Source organism: Antechinus flavipes, chromosome 2, assembly GCF_016432865.1.
Source record: "Antechinus flavipes isolate AdamAnt ecotype Samford, QLD, Australia chromosome 2, AdamAnt_v2, whole genome shotgun sequence".
Lineage (NCBI taxonomy): Eukaryota > Metazoa > Chordata > Mammalia > Dasyuromorphia > Dasyuridae > Antechinus > Antechinus flavipes.
The window spans coordinates 682,039,299-682,052,532 of NC_067399.1; the positions used below are offsets into that span (position 1 = coordinate 682,039,299).

A 13,234-nucleotide genomic window follows, 5' to 3' on the forward strand; every position below is an offset into this window, starting at 1 on the left:
CACTGGTTCTCAAAGTATGGAAGTCTCTGAAACCTTTTCAGATGGTCTACAAAATTCAAAGATTAGCTTTTATTTCTAACATGGTAAATAACTATAAATATAATCCAGATAAACAAAAACTTTTTGAATAGATCTTATATATATATATATATATTTTCCCCCCTGAGGCAATTGGAATTAAGTGACTTGCCCAGGGTCACACAGCTAGGAAATGTTAAGTGTCTGAGATAGGATTTGAACTCAAGTCCTCCTGACTTTAGGGCTGGTGCTCTATCTACTGCATCACCTAGCTGCCTCTGATACTCAATAATTTTAATAATATGAAGATACTGAGAATAAAGTTTGAGAACCATTGACCTATAGGACAGAGAAGGACATGGCTTGTAGCAACCCATTCATTTGTAATCTGCTGTGTATTCTGGATATCCTCTCCTGGTGAGATCATCCAGTAACCTAGAGGATAGATGCAAGGAAGGACTTTCCAGAGAGAAATGCATCCTCACCATTCCTACTCTTAGAGAACAAGTGTAAGCCATAGGCAGCAAGGAAAGAGACACAACTTGTGCCTGTGAGATGCTAGCAATGAGTGCTAGGTCTTCCATTTGCTCAAATCCAATGCAATATCCTCATTCTTATTTTTTAAAAAATTAAAATGAAATTTAAAAAGAATTTAAGGGATGTAAGATGCTAACGTGACAGGAATTTCTTGCCCGAATCTCCTCAAGAATTAAGAAAATCTGCTCAATATAAAAACAATGGGGTTCGGGTGATGGGATAAAGAGACAAAGACAAACACAGAGACCAAAAGACCAACAGAGCTAGACACAGCAACCACCCTGTGCTGATACCCTGGGAAACAAAGAGCATTGATCCTGACTTTAGCTGGGGACTCATCCTGTGCTATCCACTTCCCTAGTGGGTCTTGTTCCATTTCCCATATCTTTGCTTCCTTATTCGAAGGGTGTTTAGCAATCATTGAGCCTGCTTCTCCTTGCCCTGCTTCCACAGCAGAGTGGCCATCCGACTCAGGAGCTCTGTATATTCAGATACACACACACACACACACACATACACACACACACACAATTTGAGATCCTGATAGATACCAAGAATTATTCCTCCTGTTACTCAAGAACTAAGGGAGTCATCTGTCCTGAGATGAATATAGGGACCGACTCTAGCACTCCACAAAGACCCAGAGTTCAATCCAAATCCAAAGGAAGCACTGCCCCCTTGCCAGAACAGTGGGGCCTCAGAACAGTCAAGCTCTCCTCTTCCCTGCTTGCCCAAAGCACAGAGACATCCTCCTCTCCAACTTCTGAACAAAATCTAGGGAACTTGTCATTTGTCTTGATCCATCCGGACCCAAATTGTCCACTTTCTCTCTCCTGCCACAGTGCGGCCACCAAAAGCAGCTCCTGGCCTTGTGCTGATAAGCACTTGCTTTGCAGGTCAGAATCAGATCATCGTCATTTTGAGCCAAAAGTGACTGTTAAAGGCCTCCCTACATTACCACAAGTGTGATCCAAAGGTGCCCAGTGCATCCTGTTAGTGCCACAGCTCTATTTAGATAAACACTATTTGCTCTCTCCAAAAATGTGCATGTGGTAGGAAAACAGAATATCACTGCAGGCAACTCTGGTATAGCCCAGTTCCCTACCTTCATCAACATCTTTAGTAGTCAAAAACCATCATTATCATCATCATCATCATCATCATCATCATCATCATTATCATCATCATCCTGTTGCCTACCTGGTGATGCTCTCAGATGTTAGCTAGACCTAACAGAGACGAGGTGGACTCAAGATGAAGAATGAGATGTACGTTTTCCAACCTGGCCAATGTGAGATTCTGCTGCTTTTTTCTTGATTTTGCATATTTATTACAAGAGTTTTTGTTTTCTTTTATCAAAAGAGGGTATGGGAAGGAGATAAAATAATGTACATTGCTACCAAAAATCAAAACAAATCAAAACAATAAAAGGAGACATATAAGACATCATTAGGCTTCTATTCAAAATCCTTCTGGGTTGGCAGGTCCTGCCAGAACTATTGCTAAGCTAGTACAGATGCTCAGAATTCACAATGACTTCCATATTATCATGCGGCAGCAGAGCCCCTAAAAGGCTTTCTTTTTCTTCTTAAATCCAAATTCTACCTAAGAAAGTCTTCATTGCAATAGAGGCTGATACTTAACACATTTCATAATGGCAGATCTAGCCCAATTATTATTCTTGTCATTACTTACTTGTTTCTCTTTGTTTTCATGTTTTGGTCTTCACTTTCATCTTCTGCCTCAGATCCATCACTTTTGTCTGCTAAAAAATATGAGGTGAAATATTCAGAATTTGCCAACTACATCCTTAAGTTCTTGATAATAACCAGCACATGATAATTTAAAAGTTAAGATATAAAGCTACAAGGAAATATATTTTCTTTATTTCTTTTTTAATTTAATATTTTGTTTCTCCCCAATGACATGTAAAAACAACTTTTAACATTACTTTAGGAAAAAAAATTAGGATTTTCTCCTTTCCCTCCTTTCCCCCCACCATGAGAAAGTAAGCAATCTGTTATAGATCATACATGAACAATCATGCAAAACATAGGAAATATATCTTCTTACTGATCATGATCAATACAACTGTGCATTGTGTGTCTGTTTCTTTCTTTCCTTTTTCATCTTTATCATTTGTTCTCTGTCTTACTGTCTTTCCGTTTCTGTCTGTTTCATATCTCTGTTCATCTCTGCCTCCCTGTGTCTCTATCTCTGTCTCTGTGAGCATCTGTCTCTATGTGTGTGTGTGTCTATCTCTACCTCTCTCTGTGTTTCTATCTCGTCTCTGTCTCTTTGTGTATATGCCTCTATCTCTGCCTCTGTCTGTTTCTCTCTGTCTGTCTCCATCTTTGCTGCTCTTTGTGTGTCTGTGTCTCTTTGGGTCTGTCTGTCTATTTGTCTTTTTCTCTCCCTGTCTCTGTGTCTATTTGTCTCTGCCTCTTTCTGTCTGTCTCTGTGTATGTGTGTCTCTCTCTCTACTTGTCTCTGTCTGTCTGTCTCTCTCTGTGTCTGTGTGTCTCTATTTGTCTCTCTGCCTGTCTCTGGATGTCTATTTATCTCTACCTCTTTTTGTCTGTCTCTGCATGTGTGTGTGTGTCTGCCTATTTCTGTCTGTCTGTGTCTGTGTGTCTCTCTGTCTCTCTACCTGTCTCTGGGTGTCTGTTTCTGCCTCCTTCTGTATGTCTCTACCTGTCTCTGTCTGTCTGTCTCTCTCCTCCGTACAATAGGAGCCTGATTGTCTGATTTCCCAGCCCCGATTTTATCCAGAGCTCCTCCTAACTCTCCCTGTGAAGTCATTTACAAGGGCTGGCAGGGAGCACCATGAGCTTTTCTTCTTCATTGCAGAATCAAGTCTCTGGAGCTAGGATTGGCCATAATTTCCCTGCCAGGGGGGGCATACCCCATGCTTTGATCAGGACCGAAGGCTGCCCTGGCTGGCCGGCAGAGAGAGCCCAGTGTGGCAGGACTAATGTTTCTTCTGAGAACGAACCTCGGATCCTCTCTCACTTCCTCTTCTCTGCCAGTGCCCTAAGGGGCAACATCCAATTCATTCTCAGTCTCTTTCCTCTAGTCCATTTTCCCGGCCCAGAGAATGGAAAAATAGATTGCTTGCTGCTGCTGTTTAATAGTGCACTTGTTCCTCCAAAAACGTGTTTCCTTCACAAAGTAAAATCAGCACAGAAAATATAGCCCCTTTCCTTCCAGGCTGAAGAGGTGGGGGCTGTAAATGTTTAATGAGGCTTAGGGAAAGGGAGGGAGAGTGGGCTTTCTGGGTTTGGTATTCGTCTCCCAATGGGAGAAAGCAGGCCAAGTGGAGGGATTCTAGGGCGCCGCTATTTCTTTCCTGACAGGCTGGAGGAGTCCGACGAGTTCGCTGACATAAGGATGCTCTTGCATTGGCCCGCTCTCTCCTCCCAGCATGGCTGGAAAGGTGCTTTCTCATTAAATATGTCACACGAGGGGCAGAGGGGAAATGATGTGGGCATCGCGGCACTTGCTAAATCACCTTCCAACCCGCAGCCCAAACACGGGTCATCGTGTCTCTCATTTGTCTCGTCTGATCTCCCGGAGGAAGCTTGAACGTGAGACCTCTCTCCATAATGAATGTGGAGTTTATGGAAACGGCATCGATTTCTGCCACGCCGAAGCCCTTCACACCTTTATCTTGGATAGAACTTGACAACTCCCCATCCAGGCTTGCCGAGACGCTCAATAACGGGGCCGCTCCCTTTCAGCCAGCTCCTCTCTCCTCCGTTCCTGAGCACAGAGCCCTCGCTATGAAAGGGAGACAGATGAGAGGTCATCTTCATGGACGTGCTTAACGGTATCATCGGAGATAATCTGGACAGAGTCGGAGTCCGTTTTCAGATTAATGGCGGTCAATGCCAAATGATGCATACCTGGTGTGTGGAGACATGATTACTCAACGCTTCTTCAGACCGGCTTCAGTTATTTATGTCCTAAGCAGGTTCGGACAACGTTCCTCCACGTTCTCTCTTTCCATAAGGGCCCGTTTGGGGCATGCACCACTTGGCACAGACTGCCGCTGGGCAGTCAAGCTGACTGGTACTCAAATTGGGGGGCAGAAAGAATCCTGGGTCCCAAAGATGAAAGCAACACTGTGGAAACTTTAGAAGGTCCCATCAAGCTAGAAAGGGCCTGAATATGGACCCAGGAACATATTCCGGAACCACAGAATCACAAAAAAGGAGGGTCTGAAGAAACCTCTGTGCCCTCTAGTACAATCCATAGGATGAATGGATTCCCACTATACCACAGCCAGCAGGATGCCCTCAGTCCTAAAAGCCCTCGGCACTCTCAGAGGTGGCCAATCCCATGGAGCCCAGCTCTCATTTGGAGCGAGATCTTCCTAGATTCAGTTTCTTTGTCATGATCATTTCTTCCTCTTGGCCCTCTCATCTGGGGTACTCAGAACCACTCCTTGCATGATAACAACATTTCAGATGCTTAAAGGCAATCAGGCTCCTATTGTATGGAGGAGAGAGACAGATAGACAAACAGAGACAGATAGAGACAGACAGAAGGAGGCAGAAACAAATAGACACCCAGAGACAGATAGAGAGACAAATAGACACATAGACACAGACAGAAACAGGCAGACACACACACACACACACGCACAGAGACAGAGACAGACAAAAAGAGGCGGAGACAAATAGACACCCAGAGACAGGCAGAAAGAGATAGACAGACTCAGAGACAGACAAAAAGAGGCAGAAACAAATAGACACATCTCATTCTTTTTTAAAGACCAACATGAGTGTTCCTCTATGGTCCGGTTTGAGCATTCCTATTTGCTTCAAAGGATTCTTACATGGCATGAATTTAAAGCCCTCCCATCCAGGGGGCCCTATTCTTTAAGCTCCCTTAAATTGTGCTGTCAAAACAAACCAAAAAACTCATGTGAAGTTCTGAAGAGGGAAAAAAAGAGGGATTGTCATATGTTTATTCCTGAAAGTCACACCCATCTCAGGGCAGCTCCATTTTAAAAATAATTATTTAAAATTGCTTTTTCCCAAATTATATCTAAAAACGCATAATTCATTCATTAGGCAGGAACACCAAAAGAGAATTGAAAAAAAAAAAAAGAAATCACCTATATGAACATAAAATATTCATAGACGTTCTCTTCTCAGGGCAAAAAAAAATGGAAATTGACAGGATGCCCATCAAGCCGGGAATGGCTCAATAAATTGTAGTATGTGTTTGTGATGGAATGTTATCATTCTCTGGGAAACGATGAGCAGGATGCTCTCAGGGAAAAAAAAAACTGCAAAGTCCTCCCTGAACAAAGTGAAATAGTAATCGTAATGTTCTGATATGAGCAGATGTAAATGACTTTGCTATTCTCAGTGGTACAATCATCTACAACTACTCAGAACGACTTATTATGAAAAATCTTATCTGTACCCAGAGAAGAAACTGATTGTGTCTGAATACAGATTGAAGCATTCTCTCTTTCCCTCTGTCTTTTTAACAATTTTTATTGAAGGTTTTTATTTTCATTAGGGTGGGAGATCTGTCTTCTTTTACAACCTGACTTTTATGGAACTGTTTTTTTTTTTTTTTTTAATGACTTTATATGTGTGTGTGTGTGTGTGTGTGTGTGTGTGTGTGTGTGTTTAAATAGTGGGTGGGGACAAGAGAGATAACTTAAAAATCTAAAAAAACAAATGTAAAAAAAATGGTTTGGATATAACTGGGGAAAGTATTAAATGAATTAAAGGAAAAAAAGAAAAAAGATTACATGTAAAAATAATTTTAACATTTTTTCCCTCCAAATTTGGATTTGAAATTCTCTCCCTCACTCCCCCTAACCCCACCATGGAGAAAGTAGGAAATCTGACAACATCCCCTCCAACATTTGTAATTTTTTTTTTCTGTTACATTAGCTAATCTGACAGCTATGAGACAGAAATTCAGAGTTGTTTCAATTTGGATTTCTCTCATCAATATTGATTTAGAGTATTTTAATATGATGGTACATAGTGTTAATTACTTTGTCTGAAAACTGCCTCTTCAATCTTTTGATCATGTATCAATTGAGGAAAAGCTTTTATTTCTATAAATTTAACTCTATTTTCTATATATTTCAGAAATGACATCTTTATCAAACTCACTAATTTTTTTCACAGTAATAAGTACCAACTGTGTATTTCCCTTCATCCTATTTTCTCCTTGTTTATCTTACTTTCTCTCTACTTTTACCCTCTCCATTTTTTACTTAATAGTATTTTATTTTTTCCAATTACATATATAATGTTGTAATAACGAGCAAGTCATTAGGATAATTTTCCCATGTAGAAATATAAGCAATGTAACCTTATTGAATCCCTTGTGATTTCCTCTTCCTGGTTACCTTTTTATGCTTCTTTTTTATATTATATTTGAAAGTCAAACTTTTATTCATCTCTGATCTTTTCAACAGGAATGCTTCACAATATTTGAATTATTTCATTTTTGCTGCTTGCAATATTTTCTCCATGTGGGTAAGCTGGAATTTGGCTATAATATTCTTGTAAGTTTTCATTTTGGGATCTCTTTCAGGAGGTGATCAGTAGATTCTTACAATTTCTATTTTACCCTCTGATTTTAAAAGATCAGGGAAGTTTTCTTTTATAATATCTTGAAATATGCTGTCTAGTTGCTATTTTTTTTAATCATGACTTTCAATGAGTCCAATAATTCCTTAAATTATCTCTCCTAGATCCTTTTTTCCAAGACAGTCGTTTTTCTAATGATATTTCACATTTTCTTCTATCTAAAGTTTTTTTTTTTTAGGTTTTCTTTGATTGTCTCTGGATGTCTCATAGTCATTAGCCTCTACTTGTTCAATTTTAACTTTTAAGGAATCATTTTCTTCAACAAGCTTTTGACCTTTCCTATTCGATAAATTTTGTTTTTCGAAGGATTCCTCTAGTCATTGGATTTTGGGGCCTCTTTTATCATTTGGTCTATTCTCTTTTCAAAATGTTACTTTCTGCAGTATTAGGGGGAGGGGGTTGTGCCGCTTTTACCAGGATGTTGACATTTTTTTCCTGATGTTCTTGCATCACTCTAATTTTTCTTCCCATTTTTTTTTGTACCTTTTACTTATAACCTTTTTTAGGATGTCTGAAATCAATCTGTGAGTGACCACAAATACTCTTTTCAACTTAGAAACTGTGGCCAGGGTCCCTACTCCCACACAGCTGCAAGTTCTGCTCCTGGTGCTGGGGCTGAGACCCAGGAGTCTGACCCAGATCCAAGGGTAGACAATACAAGAGTCTTGCCCCTGGTATTAGCAAAGAAACCCAAGCAAATCTCCTTCTGACATAGTGTCTGATCTCTCAACCATCTTTGGGCTGATAGATCGGCAAACCACTACAATTGCCACTGATTCAGTCACCCCAAGGTCTGTTCCTGGTCCCCGGCCTCTGCTGGCATGGACAGCACTGAACTGTATCCCACTCTCTTCCTGGGGTGACAAGCCTTTTCTAACAATCTTCTAAGTTGGGTTGGGCTGGGAAATTGTCTCACTCTGCCTTTTTGTGGGGTCTGCCAGCTAAAATTTGTTTAGCGTCGTTTCTTAAAGGTATTTTAAGGGGAAAAGGGAAGAGCTCAGGTAAGTCCCTGCCTCTACTCCACCATCTTGATTCTGTCTCTGCAGTCTTATTTGTGTCAGATATTTTTTTGGCAGCCATATTACAAAGCTGACTCATAGAGCTTGTAGTCTACTGACAATCCAGGTCTTTGTTCAAAACAATTACTGTTTTTCTGTCTTATAAATTGTATAACTTTTTTTAATACAAATAAAGATGTAACATGTGTGCCTAGTGAATTTCATGATATCAGATTCATGTTCATGCTCCAGCCTGTGAAAGTCCTTTGGGATTCTGACTGTCATTCATCCCTCTTAGCTTTGAAGCATCTGCAAATCTGGTGTCCAAATAATTTCTGCCATCATATAAGTCATTTATTACATATATATACACACATATACACATATACATACATACATATATATACACATATATACACATACATATATATATACATGTATATATATGTGTATATATGTATATATGTATATATATATATATATATGTATGTATATATATATATATACATATATATATACACACACCCCTCCTGGAGACCTAGAGATTTCTTGTTATATGTAAATCTACTTGTTATCAATTATGCTTTGAGTTCAGTCATCCGAGCAGCTTGGATTCCATCTAATTGTGTTATTGTCTAATTCTCCACTCTCTTGTCTTTTCCACAAAAGTAGTATCAGAGAGTTTATGCAAAGTTGTTGGAATTTTGGTAAGCAATATCTGCAGCGTTCCCTTATGCTAATGGTTCTGTCCAAAAAGAAATGGTTCATAAATCTGTATTTATGCTATAAACACACACACTCACAAGCCTGTGTTCTGCCCCACATGTTGTCTCTGTAGAATATAAATTTAATGCATTTAAGGCTTGTTTTATTCTCTGCCCTTCTGTCCCCAGAGCCTGGCGTATAACAGGCATTTAATAAATCCCTGGTGATTGACTGAAATGATACCTAGAAAGATTTCATCAATGAATGGTCAATCAATTGACTGATAGGTGGTTCCTTAAGTCAGAAGACTTTAATTCAAATCTGGCTTCTGACAGTTACTATTTTTGTGTCTCTGGTCACAAAACATTTAATCTCTGCCTGCCTCAATTTCCTCAACTGTTAAATGGAAATATAAAAGTACCTCCATCCCAAGTTATTGGACTGGGGATCTTAAATGCTTAGCACAGTGCCTGGCATGTAGCAAATGCTTAATATTGATAATTTCCTTCTCCTTTTTCTTCCCCTTCCCTCTCTTATAAAACATATTTTTTAATGAATTGCGATATATTACTGGAATAGAATGTCATTATGCTAAGGAAATACATATATGAAGAATACTGAGAAGTATGGAAAGATCTATATGAACTGATGCTAAGTGAAATAAACAGAGATAAGAAAATAATTATAAAAAACATTTTTTAAACATCTTCTACTATATGTCAGGCAATGTGGGGAAAAAAAAAATGAAACGATCCCTACTCATAACGAGATCCATTCTAATGGAGGGGTGGGCACACAATTGACAGATCTAACTATATGTGGAATTAATAGAAAAATAACAAGTACAAATAATATCAGAGTAGTTCAATTCAAAGTGCCGAGAGTAAGGTGATATTATACCTATGGGGAAAAGGAATGACTTCCTACAAAACATGCTGCTTGAAGGAAAGGAGGGATTCTGAGGCAGGAAGAGAAAAGATTATCATGTGGGGCATGGAGTGAGGAAAAGGATGTCCAAATTCAGAGACAGAAGATGCCTGTTGGATGTACTCATTATGTGCCAGTAATAGATCAGAGCCCATTTTGGCTGGATTGCTTCCTATTTACATGTTCACAAATCATTGCTTTAATTTTCCATTTTAGAATTTTCCCAGGAATTGATTCATGATTTCAATTTTGTATAACTCTGGGGGCTTTCTCCAGGTTTCAACAAACACAAATAGCTGTTTCCTCAAAACAAAGGGACAGACTATTTTGGACCACATGAAGAATATTCATCAAAGGCCACTAGATACTTTCTTATCCTCTCCTTACTTAGTATGAGAATCAGCTCCCTGCATGAAGGTCTTTCTTTTTTGAAGAGAGAAAAAAAAAAAGAGAGAGAAAAGAAAGACATGGAGGATTGAGCAGAATTTTGTGCTAAAGCTAGGGGACTAACCTTGTTGAACTTGGTAGATAACCATTAGCAGGCTGGGCAATAAAAATTGGTTGTTTATATTTATATATATTTGTATATTTATATATTTCGGGGCCACAACAAAGTTTTAGAGCTATATGTACACCATGTCTCTATTTGCTTCTTGTGGGTAATTTTATTTTCATCTGTAACTTTTTGTTAAATTGATCTAGCCTCAAAATCAGGTGATAACTCAAGTCTCTCTGGTGCTCTATTAAGTCCCTGTTCGGGAGAACACTCTTATAGAAAATATTTTGAGATAAGAGAGCAAGTCAGATTTTTGAAGGAAAAGGAAAGATAATCACATGGGAGGAAGGCAATAGGCTTTGAGTTCTTCAGGGATGGATGAAAGTAATCAAATCCATCAGAGATGCACCTGAGAACAAAGAGGTTTATTGTATATGAGATGTTGGTAAGTAAATTGTCAGGTTAGATACATCATAGGAAATGGAAGTGCTGCTTCATAATGTGTGCTACAGGTCATAGAGGGAGCCCAGCAGATCAGCTAGGGCAAGTGCCAGGGTTCAAAAGGAGCTCTACCTGGAAGGAATCTATGTCCAATTATAAATCCAAATGGGTTCTGAACTATTTCTATTGCATGAATCCAATCTCTTTCTTCTAAGCCACTAGCCCCTTTCCCCCCCAATTCCCTAGATTGATAGTGTGAGGGACTAGGAGAATGTTGCTTGCTCTAGCACTAGGAAAGTTAGGATTGAGTTTGAGGAAACAAAATTATTCTTCTTTTGGGTATATTGAGTTTAATTTGTTTATTGGACATCTAGTGCAAGATACCTGAAATGGAGCTGGAAATGTAAGACTCAATAGAGAGATCTGAATAGGAAAAGTATATTTGAGAATCATCAGCATAGAATTGGTAATTAAATCCTTGGGAGCTAATGAGATCACTGTGTTTAATAATTCTGAGGGAGAAGAGAAGAGGCCTAAAACAGAACCATGTCTGAGACCTATGGAAACAGGGGATATAGGAAATAGAGGGGATGCTTTGGAAAAGAATCTAACAAGGAGACAGAGGAGTATTCAGAGAGGAAGGAGGCAAGCCAGGACACAGTCAGAGAAAAGAAAATATCAAGGAGAGAGTAACCAAGAGTGCCAACAGAGAATGAAGATTGAGGAAAGGCCATTGGATTTAGCAACTAAGGGGCCATGGGCAACTTTGGAGAGAAGAGTTTTGATGAAATTAGGAGGCTGGAAACTGGATTTTAAAGAGTTAGGATGGGAGTATAGGAAGAAGCAGAAACCCTCCTTGTGGGTGGTCTTCTCAAGAGGCTCTTAGCTGCAAAGGGCAAAAAAACATGACAATGATAGGGAGAAAAAGATCAGGTGAGGTCCCCCAACCACACCGACCATCTAGGAAGTGAAGCATCGGAGACCTCAGCTGCCATCTGGAGCACAAATCCCAAAGAAATTATGACTAAATGGCCATCTTTCCAAAGAAGAATCTATCTCTCTAAAGGTTCCTCTTTCCCTTTAAAGTCCCTCAGGGAATTCCCTCCCCCTCTAATACTGAACCTCATTAGACCTCCTTGTAGCCAGTGCCCACTGCTCTCAGAGCCTCCCCAGGGATGGAGAGCTCAGAGCTAACCATAGCCTCGACAGCTTTTTGTTTTCCATTACCCAAATGTCTCACACATTTTATAGATCACAGACACCACACTCTGCACATCTAAGGTAAGGCTGGCATTGGGCAAAGGCAAGGAGGGAATGGAAGTAATTACATAAAAGCGCTCACTCCAGCAGAAACTCCAACCCCGGGGAGTGCCCAAGTTTCTTGCTGAGACTTCATTCTTGCTGGTCTTGGGTCAATGATTTAAATGAAACGAGTGAAGTCACCGTGTGATGCATTCATCAAGGCTCCAACACGGTGTTGGTTTCCCCATGTCTACTCCCATCATGGTGATTTGTGCTAATATGAGAGACACTGGTCTCCTCCCAGCTCGTTCTTCAGCCCCTACTGCCACATCTGGGACTCCCTCCAGCCTGAAGATAGGTAGGCTTGTCTACATAAACCTCACAGATAATTCAGCCCATCAATGGATACTAAGGAAATGATGAAGTCCTTGCCTGGAACCTTGCCAGCAAAGTCTTTTTGGACCAACTGCTCTTCAGCATGGGTGCCATGATCATCATGGGGAAATATGGGACAAGTGCAGCCTTTGTTCTTTTTATGGTAGAATTGCTCTTCTTATTTCCAACATAAGAAGTTTTATGAGGTGAAATGAAACTTTTTTCAGGGAGAAAAAAAAATAACAAAAATGCCAGCAAAGCAGAAATCTTTTTTGCTTTTCCCCAAGCATGTGTACATTAATCCTTGTCAAGTTCTCCTATAACTTTTGGCTGTCACTCCGAGACACATGCTTACTATTTTTCTCTCTGGGTCATCTTCCTCACTTAAACATCCGTTCTTTTCTGTTCTCTTTGTGCTCATTTCAAGTGGATTCCATTTTCATTCTCCGAATCAAAGGCTCAGGGATTCAGAACTGGAAAGTCAGTGGACAGTCATCTCCCAACTCTTTCATTTCACAGAAAAGGAAACCAGGGCTCATTGGTAGTATGAAGCAGTTAGGATGAAATGAAATGGAAAAAAAAAAGTCGCTGTTCAGAGTCCAAGAAGAGGCAGAGAAGGAGAACTAGTAGAAAAAGGAGGAAAAAGGAAAGAAGGCAGAGGGAGTAGAAAAAGATGAAACTTTTCTGATGATTCCCCCTAAAATCAGATACCTTTGTCATGGATAAAGTTTCATTAGCTGTGATGTTCTGTTCACAAGATAGACTGTAGAAAAAAAAAATGATCAAATAAAACCTTCTTTCACTAGTTTTTCTTTGTCATGGATAAAGTTTCATTAGCTGTAATCTTCAGTTCACAAGACAGATTA

General features: G+C 39.7%; 1 protein-coding gene across 1 annotated transcript in view; it reads right to left on the reverse strand.

The window, feature by feature from the left end:
* TCERG1L (transcription elongation regulator 1 like) overlaps positions 1–13,234 on the reverse strand; it is a 304,281-nt gene that overhangs the window by 41,886 nt on the left and 249,161 nt on the right. Inside the window, exon 9 of the mRNA XM_051982732.1 lies at positions 2,251–2,320. Coding sequence (XP_051838692.1) covers positions 2,251–2,320 — 70 coding nt within the window. The remainder of the gene's footprint in view (positions 1–2,250; positions 2,321–13,234) is intronic.